This window comes from Gastrolobium bilobum, unplaced genomic scaffold (genome assembly GCF_033153095.1).
Source record: "Gastrolobium bilobum isolate Gb01-03AN ecotype WA unplaced genomic scaffold, APGP_CSIRO_Gbil_v1 utg11607, whole genome shotgun sequence".
NCBI lineage: Eukaryota > Viridiplantae > Streptophyta > Magnoliopsida > Fabales > Fabaceae > Gastrolobium > Gastrolobium bilobum.
The window spans coordinates 262,279-275,610 of NW_026898683.1; the positions used below are offsets into that span (position 1 = coordinate 262,279).

Genomic DNA, 13,332 nt, shown 5'->3' on the forward strand with positions numbered 1-13,332 from the left:
TGCTAAGTTAATTTATTGTAATGAAATTCCTACTTAATTAGCCCCTTCGATGGTCCCCTTCATAAGCTCCCCCAACTTCCCAACAAATAGTTAACGACATTAATACATGCAACTTTCATCATACGTCTAGCTAACAAGTCATGCAACTGTCATCATCGTCAGGTCCTCCAAAAATTTCCAGGCATAAAATGTTCTATAAGACAAGCTTACATTATTTTTCTTCTCAATATTTTGATACCATGTTCTTTGGCAAACTAAATGGGCATATGTTTGGATAGTTGATGGAAATTTTAAGAAACAAAATTGCTTTTAGCACCATTTGTTTGTCTAATTATTTATTTATGGGGTAAATGGTATGTTGGTTTATGACATAGTATTAGAGACTTTATGATCGAGTGATATAAAAAGCTGAATCCTTGTCGTTCTCATTCTCTTATTAAATTATGAAATTTTAAATTTTTAACACAAATAGATGGATTGTGCATTCTTCGTTAAAGTTCAAAAGAATCTTTGCACAAAGTATGTGTTAGAACTTAAAAATATAATAAAAAAGCATGGGAAATAATTGTCTCATGTTGCATGAGATAATTATCTCATGCAACATAGACAAAATATTAGGGTTCACTATTTTTTTTTTTTTTAAAATAGTGACCCCACAATCTTATCTCTGTTGCATGAGATAATTATCTCATGCAACATGAGATTAATAGATCGCAAAAAGTATTTATATAAACTATTAAAACTTTTGAAAAATTGTTTCGCGATAAGATAAAACAAGTTTTATATTTTAAACTAGAGTAAGATTATATTGACAAACTTCTTTTTACAAACTTACAAACTATACTATATCTAACTAGTAACACTCTATTCAAGAGTGTCTTACTGGTCGGACATAGTGTAGTTTATAAGAGTTTGTAAATATAAACTTCCCCTTTAAACTATTTACTAAAGTTAATTTGTGCAAGGATTTGAATAATACAGGTAACAATATTATTCGAGTTCAAAGGACCAAATTAAAAATAAGCATTTCAACTTTTTTATAGATAGATATGAGTATATGACTTTATTTTCTGTATATCTACGGTGCAGTAGTTTTAAGTTTTATAACAGTTTTTTATTTATATATTTTTAAATATATATTTTAAAAAACTATTTTGACGATGATCGTTCCGTTATCCAATAATAAACAGAGTTTATGATTATTCAGAATAAAAATTAGCACAACTTATGTAATTAAATTAAAGTCATAATAAATGGTTACTATAAAAATATTTTAATTTATTATGTGTGTCAAAGGGATTGCTTGGTGCAGGGATCAAACCCTGCCTCAAACAGTTTTTTGAAAAATCTTTGGGGGCTAGAGGATAAGCAAAAAAATCTTCGGTTGGGGGATTAGTCTCGTCCTTTCTCTGGTTGCGAAGCTTAGTGCACCCACTGTTACAATGAGGGGCTAACCCAAACGGGCCGTACCCTGAGGACATGGTGCCTTGAGAAGGTTGAATGAGGATACCTCCTGGCAATGTACCAAAAAAAAAATTAATACTAATATGATCATTATTTCATTTTTCTTCTAATGTACCAAATAATATATAACCGAAATGCGGTGCAGCCCCCTCAGCCCTCCGTACCCAAACCAAAATATATATATATAACCGAAATAAATGCTACATATTTTTAAAATATTTTTAGAGAGTCAACTCTATTGGTAGGAATTGATACTTATCCAAATACCATTTAGTGAAAGGCATTATCTATGGCATCTGCCAAATACTTATATGTTGGTAGAAAAAAAAAATTAAAAAATACATTCATGTATTTATTTTTCCGTAAACTGCATTTGGTTTTAAGCTGAGCATTTTGTTAATTATAGTGTTGGTGTGGTGGATCTAGTTGTTATGCAACAATAAATGTTGGAAGACGTTAGAATTAAAGTTATACAAGTTAAATTATAGGGAAAACTTTATTTATTTATTTATTTTTTTTGATATTAGAAAACTTTATTTTTACCCATTGAGATTTTACGATTTATCATTTAATTCTTTGTAGTTTTAAACTTGTCATTTAAGTCTTTTATGCTCAAATAATTTATCATTTAATTCTATGCGGTTTCAAACTTGTCAAATCGAATAGTGCTTTTTATTTTTCCTTTTTTTTATTTTATATCCTCATCTAATGCATTTAAGGTAAATAAAAAAAATTCAATTATTTTTACCATAAAATTAAATTCAAATGAAATATTATTTTATTTTATCTATTTTTTATCCGATGTCATTATAAATTTATTTAAAGAAAGTAAATATCTTATTTTGATAATAAATATTTAATTTTTCTTAAATAATATTTTTTTAATTTTTAAATAAAAAAATTAAGACAATTTATAAAAATTTCAAAATAAGTAGCTTGAATTATTTTTTATTTTAATATTTAATTATTAATTTTATTTGATAATATCATAATTATATAAAATAAAATTTAGAAAAAGTAAATATTTTATATTTATAAGACTACGAGGAGTCTAAGTGATATATTTTTGTAACCATAATGAGTGTAAGTGAAAATTTGAAATCGCTTGTACCGAAAAAAAAATTTGAAACCAAGGTTAAATGATAAATTATTTAAGCACAATAGGTCTAAGTGACAAGTTTGAAAACATAAAGGGTCAAGTGATAAATCATAAAATCGACAGTGGATGAAAATAAAATTTTCTCTAATTATACATGTTTTTTTTTTTTGAAATAATTATACATGGAATTAATTGGCAAGCACATCTACTATAGACCTAGATAAGATAGAACGCAATTTGCTTAGAGTAGTTTGCAATTTGCACATGATTTCGGTTGTGTTCTGTGACTTATCTGAAAACACGCTATGCTTAGCGTGTTCGTTCGGATATATCTCATACATATCTGCCCCCGTGGTAGATAAAACATTAGTGGCAAGTGCTTAATTTTGCAGATAGTTACATGTATAGTTGGCTTGTTTTTTTTCTCTTATATTGGTACCAATCGCTTTTAAAAATTAATGTTGCAAAATAGACCTTAAGCTACACGGCTTACACATACTTACGGCGTTGTCTGTTAAAATATATCATCTTTAGTTAATTGGCTAAACATTGGTTATAATTATCACTATTATATATTTCCCTTCTAGGAGCAGCCAATTATATTGTGCTAAGCATGTCTGTGATATTGATGTGTTTTGGTACTATTGTTTGGCCAAATTATCATGACTACTACACATGTTCAATAAAATTTATCTGGGGTGTCCTATATTTTACAATAATTGTTAATTTTCTTGGCGACGTATGGCAACCGATACGTTTTTCAGTAAAAAAGTTGGAATCATGATCATATATATTAAAAGTTTTCAGGTGCATGCATTTTCTATATAATACATATTAGAGTAACCAAAAAAGTCTGAAAAGGACTTAAATGTTTGTTTAATAACTACCTTTTCGGAGATTTTAAGTTCTCTTCAACTGAAATCAATTAAACTGTGTTGCTAAGTGACAAGGTAGTTACTGGCTTAAAGGAAGTTAAGCGGCTTTTTGACCCTTATGCCCCTTAATTAATAATTAATTACCAAATTGCCCTTCATTCAAAACTATTTCGAAAATTTACCCTTCCCAACAAACATAACACCAATCTGCCCCTGTTTGACCGTTGACCGCGAAGCCTACCCGGGTACACCATTACCTACCCGGGTAAATTTTGAAACTTTTTATCTACCCGAGTATGTAGGGGTGTACCCGGGTAGAGTTCTTGAATCTGGGAAAATGTTTGAATTATTTACCCGGGTACGGAGCAGTGTAAAATACCCCAGCAGCCCCATTTCGAAAACCCACAAAAGGGGTACCCGAGTAGAGCTGCTGGAGGAGTGTCATCTTGAGCGATTTCAGGCAGAATCTTGCACTAATTCGTCTTGTTTGTGATCATCATTCGTGGACCTTGCAACCTCTCTGCCTTCTACCGATTGAAATCGATCAAAGGTGAATTTTTTTTTCAGTTTTTTCAATTATGTTATGATTTCTGTTCTGATTCATTGTATTTTCGTTTATATCATTTGATTCTGTCCGAATTATTTTATCAATTTGTCTAACCCTAACCCTAACCCTGAATCTAACCCTAACCCTAACCCTAACCCTAACCCTAACCCTAACCCTAACATGTATCTAATTTCTGATTTTGGTTATTTTTTCAGTTTAATAGTGTGACACAATGACCTCTCGACGCGTTTCAAAGCTGCCAGTGACCCATTCCGAGAGAAGAACCAAGAGTCGTCACGATGGGTCGTCATCCTCTCAGCCCCAGGCTGCTTCGAGTCAGGCTCCGGACTTGACGTTCGGATATTTGTTTGAGGATGACATTCCTTCACACGAGAAGTTCGTGAAGTTTTTCATGACCCGGAAGATCTGCGAACCGAAATCACTGGATTCGGCATTCTTCAACCTAGAGCGTTTTGACATCGTGCCGCTTCTTGAGCAGACACATTTACTTCACCTGGCGGAGATGCGGTGCTCATACTCGGAGGTTATGGTAAGAGCCTTCTACCAGAACCTTGGCTACTCGCAAGGCGAGCTGACTTCCCGTGTCTGCGGGATTGATATCATCATGACTGCTCCTATCTGGACGGAGCTACTGGGGTTCGATTTTGATGGTGTCACAGGAGCAGCACTATATGATGGAGACAGCCATCATATATTTGGTGATTATAATCGGGAGACCATTGTTACAGAGACTAGGAGGGCAGACGCTGAGCCCGGTCATTTTGCTCATTATCCTGTTAGCAACTTGTCAGTTTCTGCTCGCATTCTTCATTATGTGGTGACACATATTATTTTCCAGCGCCCGCATAATCACTCAAAGGTGCTGGAAGGGGACTTTGTCATCCTGTGGGCCCTCCTTCACAGTCAGCAGGTGAACTGGAGGCATTACATATGCATACTGATGTGGAAGGCAGCCAAGTCAAAGAAGGCTGAATTGCCTTTTGCATTTCTGGTGCAGAAGATTCTGCATAGATTTGGAGTGCCTATGGCAACAGAGACCTTGAAGACCGCCAGAGGCTGGAATGCTATATTTGGTGAGAGGCTCCTGAAGCAGTGTGGGATCCTACCGAACAGAGCGGGTATCTGGACGTGGAAGAAGGCACCAGAACCACCTGAGATCCCATTCCACCACGATGCTGAGATGGAGGATGCACCTGCAGGTGATGTGTTGGTCTTTATGAGTTTATGCAATTTTGTGTTGTTTAATTTTTAATGTGGTATTGAAGTTTGTTTTTCATGGTTTATGATGTAGGCCTTGATGATGATGACGATGATGATGGCGTTGCTGAGGTTGATGTCAGACCGACACGTCCCACCCGCAGTCGGCGACCACCAGCTCCTCCTGAGGGTGGATGGACACTTGATCATGTCATGGCATCCTTATATGATCTGACTACTGACTTTAGAGGATATAGACAGAGCACGAGCAAGTGGCGAAACCAGATGGACACAAGGGTTGCACGGTTGGACACAAGGGTTTCACGCTTGGAGGGTTTAATTGGCGAGGGTGCCCATACTCAGGAGGAGGAGGAGGAGGAGGAGGATGATGACAATGGGGATGACACACAATCGGATGAAGAGAATGGGGAGGACACGGCATCGGATTAGTGTGTCCATAGGGTTTCATATCATTGATTTAGTTTGATGTAATGTAGTCATTTTGGTACATTTAGGAACTTTACCTACATTGCATGGATGTTTTTGTACTGGATATTCAAAATTTGAATGAATGAAATTTTCGTTTTGTGCACGTTCAGACTTGTTGGTTCTATGCATTAGTATGGGACCTTGCATTAATATTGTCAATCCACCCCCAAGTCATACCGTATGTAGGTATTGCACAACAATTACCAAAATACAACAAAAATTGCCAAAACAGCATCTGCAACAGCATCTGCAACTGGTCTACCCGGGTACCACGAATAGTCTACCCGGGTAGTATGTACTCGGGTATATCATTACGAGTTACCCGGGTAGACCAGTTGCAGATGCAGCAGCAGGTGCTGTTCAATCCATTTTGTTAGCATCTTGGTAATTGATGTGTAATACAATAACCTTAACTGACTCGGGGAAGGGGTAAATGGGTATGGTAGACATTCGGATTGCACAATACGGAACGAGTGACTCGCTAAACTTAACGGATACATTTCAACAATACATTTCAACAACACAAGAATACAGTTCAACAATACATTTCAACAACACAATACATAACAAATACAAGATAAAGTTTAGGGTACAAGGAAACAAAACAATACGTAAAGTGATTGTCATTACAAAACAAAGTACTACACAAAAACAATACGTAATCATGCTTGTCTTAGTCTCAATGGACATGTACGAATGTTATGTCCAACTTGCTTGCAATGCTTACATCTGCTCTGACTGCTAGAGGGTTGAGACTCAACCCAATCCATCTCATTCTGAATCCTTGAAGACTTTGGTCTTCCTTTTCCACGTACCAACTGAGCATCCGGAATTACAGTAGGCCCAACAACGGATGGAATCAACAATTCATTGCCAATAGGAAACCAGTGTGCAGCATATACTTTAGCAATGGTTGGAATTTTGAAAACATGATCCACATAATCATAATGGTTTAGCTTGGCCACCTTGCAAACTGCTAATACATGACTGCAGGGATACCTCCTTGCTGTAAACCTACCACACTGACATGTACGATTGATTAAGTCCACTCTCATGATGTCACCGACCTCGTGTGTAGATTGATTGTAGGCATCATCAACCTCAAACAATAACAGGTCACTATCATATATCCTCACACGATAAGTGCCAGCCAATTCATCATTTTTTTGCAACGCTGCCTCAACCTTCTTTGAAATTATCCAACCTTGTGAGATATCTTTTTCAATCCCTTCACGTCTCTTGACGAAATACTCAACGAGTCTACTGAATGTCATCTTGACCAATGCAGATATAGGCAGATTTCGTGCTCCACGAAGCACCTTATTCACACACTCAGATAGGCAGATTTATATCGTTTCCAATGTAGTATATTGTATCCATATCCACTACAGTCTCTAACCTGGCTATCATGCGGTGGATGGAATGTATGCCTTCTGACCCCATTTTTTGAAGAATTCTCTCCTTCAGTTCATTGCATGTAGTGCCCACTTTGATTTTCATCGTTTTTGTTTTTCCTTCAAATCGGACACCGTTCGGACCTTCAAAATGCCTCCCATTGTAGTAAACAACTATAGGAACCATGTTTGGACTTGAACTCATCTTTCACACAAAAATTAGATCTAGGTTTTGGGTTTGGAGGTTGGTTCAGATTTTTTAGCACAAAATGGGAGTGTGGAGATGTAATCTCAATGTTCCCCCAAGATTCAGCTTTCTGAAATGATGAGATGAAATATGTGTGATGTTTCGGATTAGAGAGGGTAAGAGAGAAAGATTTGGGGTTTCAAAAACCCTATACCTCGCAACAATGGCCGAAACCCATACATATTGGGGTTTCTGGACGCGATTTACCCGGGTACACTGCTACGTACCCGGGTAAATAATTCAAACATTTTCCCAGATTCAAGAACTCTACCCGGGTACACCCCTACATACTCGGGTAGATAAAAAGTTTCAAAATTTACCCGGGTAGGTAATGGTGTACCCGGGTAGGCTTCGTGGTCAACGGTCAAACAGGGGCAGATTGGTGTTATGTTTGTTGGGAAGGGTAAATTTTCGAAATAGTTTTGAATGAGGGGCAATTTGGTAATTAATTATTAATTAAGGGGTATAAGGGTCAAAAAGCCGAAGTTAAGCATAAAAGTTAATTTCATTTTACTCATGATCCATCTTAGCTATACGATTGAAAAATTAAAAGCTAGACAGTTAATTAATGGAAACTTAATTTGTGTCACGAGTATGCACATGGTCACACTTTTAAGATTCTTTGCACTAATCAAGTAATTGCTTTTGACCATAAACGAGTTTCCAAAAGCAACTAATGAAATGAAGAAGTTTGAATATCGTTGTATAATATCCAATATATGGATGGCCGCCTCAATGGAATAATGCCTTTTTTATATTTTATTTAGTATGTGAGCGGAATAATCGTTTTGGCTGGGGTCTATATCAATAAGATCACAGATAAAAAAATCAACAGGTGGGTTGAATTTAAAAATCAATAAATTGCATTTTTTTTTTTTTTTTGTAATAAAAATAAATTGCCTTTTTGTCTGGTTTGTTTAGCTCCTAAAACTAGAGGAGTACTAAAGAACTTGTGAAAAAACAATCGAATTAATATAAAATTGATGGTTTATTGGTTTGAATTAGAAAGACCAACATATGAGATTTACGAATAAGTTAGACATGAGATGGCTTGCTCCTTTTCAACTTTTATACATGTTGTATGATTAAATGTTTTATTTACTAAGCCGGTAACTTGTAAGTATTATTTCCCTGTAGAGGAAGGTTATATTTACAAATTTTTTGTTTATAAACTCTTACAAACTACACTAAGTATGACCGGTATTACTTCAATCAAGAGTGTATGACCGGTCATACTTAGTGTAATTTGTAAAAAAAGTTTGTAAACGGATCATTCTCCTTCTTTTTATCTATATATATATATATATATATATATATATATATATATATATATATAAATGATTTGTAACACGACTGCACCTAAGTATTGGTGCATTAGGTGTAGGTGCAGTCATACACTTTAAATTATATCTTACCAGTAAAACATAATTATATCTTGTCAGAGAAATATTTTTTCCATATATATATATATGGTAAAATTATTTCTGCAGCCGCTTTACGTACAGCAACGACAGGTGTATGGTTATGATTCTCCACATTTAATGTTTTCATAACATAATTATATCTTGTTAGAGAAATATTTTTTTCATATATATATATATGGTAAAATTATTTTTGCAGCCGCTACCATATCATTTCTGCAGCCGCTTTACGTACAGTAACGACAGGTGTATGGTTATGATTTCTCACATTTAATGTTTTCATCCTTTGTATGGTTATGATTCCCCGCATTTAATGCTTTCAAATATATATATGTAGTGTATTTAATTGCTGCACGTATTGTAGAAATGTAAACCCCTAGTTTGGAGTAATTTAGTGAATTTTAATAGTTCAATGACTAATTCAATTATAAAAGTATTGAGTAAATTTTAAATTACGTTAGTTATAATATAAAAAAAAAACTAAATAAAAATGACAGAAAAATATAAGTACTTCTGTTATAAGAAATTGTGTTATTCTAAGAACACTTAAGAAATATTTTTTGAAAGGGATGAAAATTTTGTCCCGACTCTTAGCTGTTATGACAAGTGAGAAAGCCAAAATCTATACTATAATAAATCTCTTCAACATTTTGCTACGTCGATGTTTTATAATAATTTTTCCGTCCCACTAAAACCGTTGTAGTTTTTTAAAAAACTGGGGCATCTTGAATGGAATTATGTTTTTTTTTTCAAGCTTATATAATAGTACGTATAATACCGGCTGCTTCACCCTTTTATTTACGTAAACAGAATAATATTTTGTCATATATGTTTGGAGAAGGTTATATTCATTGTTTTTTTTTTACTACTAAATATTAATCGTTGATTTCCGTTAATCTAATGTTTATATTTTATTAAAAATTAATAATTAATTAATAAGTATGATCCAATAAATTATAATCGCTAAATTAATAAAAATTAACAATTAAAATTTAATAGTAAAAGATAAAAAATAGTAAATATGACGTCTCCCGTAATATTTTATTTTACACAAATTTGATCAATCAAATGTATAGTTTATTTATAGCTATCCCGTGATTTTACATCTTAAAAAAGGGGGAATATATAATTTTAATTTGTTTGTCCCAATGTGGAAGACATGTAAAGCAGAAAAATAATCTCAGGCGGCTATAAGATTACTTGACCAACCAAATTCACGTGACAATCAGATGCGTAGCTATATTAATATTTTAAAAAATAGATTAAATGGCCTGAGTGAATTGACCGGACCATAAATTAATTATGTTATCGTTCAAATACTATCTAATTAAATTATAGAATTAGCAAATTAAATTAATTAAATTATAATTCAGAAGTCTCTCTGATATATTTGATTCATTTTTTAAAATACTGAGTTGCACATGTACGTTTTAGGATTAGAAAAAACAAAGCAACACCTAAGAACGAGAAGACGAATTATAAAATAAATGGAACGAGTGATCGTTACATAATTGAGAACGTTTTAGGATTAGAAAAAACAAATGATTCCATTTATAACAACTAATCAAGATTAGTCAACAGATCAAAAGTATGTTAGCTAAGATGGAGAATTTACAATGCAACAGAACAGAGTGATAGACAGAGTTGTGGCGGTGCTTATACTAGAGAGTACATGCTTGATTAAGATATTATTGTTTAGGTCAGGGCGTCTCATTGAGTTAAAAGGGAAGCATTGACCTCCTCAAACTATTTTAAAGTTAGAGATATATTTTTCTTATGTTGTAGGAAAAAAATTATCTCATGTTGTAGAAATAAAATTATAAGTGAAACCCACAGATAAGAAGAGAGAAAAAGAGAGTGGTGAGACCCAATCTCTTTTTTTGTGTGTAGGAGAGTTGTTTATTTCATATAAAATGAGATAAACATAACCGTTTAAAGTCGAGGGAAAAGCGTGTTTTATTTTTTATTTTTTTCAACTTTGGGATATTGTAAAGCGGTATTATAAATTTTTAAATTATATTAATTAATCATTTTATTTTAACTATCATTCTAATAAAATTTGCTATTAAACTTTTGTTAAGTCTTGACGAAAATGTTATCTGACAAATTCTGAGCCGTTATATTTTGTGTAATATGAACAAAATAAATTTAAATTTTATCTAGTTTTATAGTTTTCAAAATAAAAAAGTTTATGAAGAAAACCCGATCAAAGCTTCATTGAATGAACCCAATCCCCTATAGAATGAATTTGACAAACAAATGCGGAGCAGTGGGGCGGCTCTGTGAATCTTATTAATAAAAATTGAACTCAATGTTGTCCTTTTCGTTCATGATGGAGTTTGGTTTTCATATTCATATCATGGATTTTGGATGTACTTTATACATAATAATATTTCTTTAATTTTACAATTATTATTGGATTAAAAAAGTTTGTCAAAAAAAAAATTAAAAATTGATTCAAAATATTAAATTAATAAAGGACTAAGATTATACATGATAAAAAAAGAGTTTGTCATGACATTTTCAATAAAAACTTAACCAAAGCTGAATAACAATTTTTTTAACACAATAATTAAAGTTTAAGAATTAATCCAAATAATTTTAAAATACGTGGTGACATTTTATGAATTTTCTAAAATCTATGAAGATTGAATATACTTTGTCTTAAAGTTTAATATTTTATGGATTTATCTACTCTCATGTTGTAGAAGAGAACATATCTTATGCTAAGACACAAAATGATGAGACTTACCACTAAAAAGGAGAAAAGAAAAGAAAATAGCAGCACACTTATCGAAGTGTCTATGACATAAGATAGTAGTTTTCTACCACATGAGACTACTATTTCTCATATTTTATATGTATATATATTTTTTTAAATGCCTCTTTACCTAATTATTTTCGTCCAAATATAGCTCCACTGTTGATTGAGTCGCTGCAGCAAAATGCAAACTACAGAAAAAAAAGTGCAAACTACGTTGCTTTGAATTGACTAAAGAATATTATGAAAAAGGAACACAAAAGTCACGCGAGAAAGAAATTGTCTGTTTTTTTTTCTTCCTGTTAAGTAAGAAATTTTCTTTTTTGGCTGCGTAGTTTGCGTCAGTATTTTTAAGTCAAGGTTGAACACTTGAACTTCTTGTTTCTTCGGATCTACAGTGATTAAAAAAACAATAAATTAAATGTACCAACAATATCTTCTTCTTCTTCTTTTTTGGTACAAAGACAAGAGGAAGAATATTTTTAGTATCAAATTTTTTTATTATTAACTTATTACCTATCTAATCATCATTGAATCTGTTATGTACTTGACAAATAGCTGTATTCTAGAAGGTCCAATTAAGGACAACACAAATAGGAAAGGAATCTTTTATTAATAATGATCCTATCCACACATTCTAGAAGCCCAAATAGGGCTAACAGGTAAGAGGAAATTAAGAAAAAATTTCTTAATTATGCTAATCCTACTACGGCAGCAATGGATCAACAATTGGACCCTCAATACTCTTAAGAGGCTCAAAAGTTCACTCCTGCCAGGTAACTCATCTATAAATGAGGGGTTAAACCAATAAGGTACACACACTCTAAATCGTCTCTCTTAGCTTATCATTGTGCACACACACCCACGCCTTGACTATGTCGTTATATTATAGTGCACAGTGATCTGTTTATCTTTAGGGTACCTCTCCTATAGGTACCTGAGAGAGGACAAACAGATCTTATATTAACATACCAAACTCTAATTAGATAAGCTAAAACAAATTTGAAAAAAGAGAAAATGTTGATCCAATGATGATTAGATAAGTAGTGAGTTGGTAGTAGAAGATTTGGATAGTAAGAATATTCCTCCTCCAAAAACAATATATTTTAGAGAAGAAATATTCTTACTATTAAAATTTTTCACTACCAACTTACTACCTATCTAATTATCATTGAATCAAAGAAAGAGAATGCTAACAAGTTTCTAAAAAGATAGAAAATGTTGATCCAATAATAATTAGATAAGTAGTAAGTTGATAGTAAAAAAATTTGATAATAAGAATATTCCCCTCAATCTTTTTAACTGTGCATCGATTTCAAAATAGGGGTTTGCATTTATCATTTAACATGACACAACAAACTTTCTTACACAAACAACATGACACAAACTCATCTATAAATAAGGGGTTAAACCAATAAGGCACACACACTCTAAATCCTCTCTCTTAGCTTATCATTGTGCACACACACCCACGCCTTGACTATGTCGTTATATTATAGTGCACAGTGATCTGTTTATCTTTAGGGTACCTCTCCTATAGGTACCTGAGAGAGGACAAACAGATCCTATATTAACATACCAAACTCTAATTAGATAAGCCAAAACAAATTTGAAAAAAGAGAAAATGTTGATCAAATGATGATTAGATAAGTAGTGAGTTGGTAGTAGAAGATTTGGATAGTAAGAATATTCCTCCTCCAAAAACAATATATTTTAGAGAAGAAATATTCTTACTATTAAATTTTTTCACTACCAACTTACTACCTATCTAATTATCATTGAATCAAAGAAAGAGCATGCTAACAAGTTTCTAAAAA

At 32.9% G+C, this 13,332-nt stretch overlaps 1 protein-coding gene across 1 annotated transcript; it reads left to right on the plus strand.

Moving 5' to 3' along the window:
- Window positions 1-5,109: 5,109 nt before the first annotated feature.
- LOC133318261 (uncharacterized) lies at window positions 5,110-5,746 on the plus strand. The gene is made up of 2 exons (XM_061520254.1): window positions 5,110-5,205; window positions 5,298-5,746. Exons 1-2 carry the CDS (start codon window positions 5,187-5,189, stop codon window positions 5,651-5,653), a joined length of 375 nt encoding a protein of 124 aa, XP_061376238.1. The 5' UTR covers window positions 5,110-5,186; the 3' UTR covers window positions 5,654-5,746.
- Window positions 5,747-13,332: the final 7,586 nt, after the last annotated feature.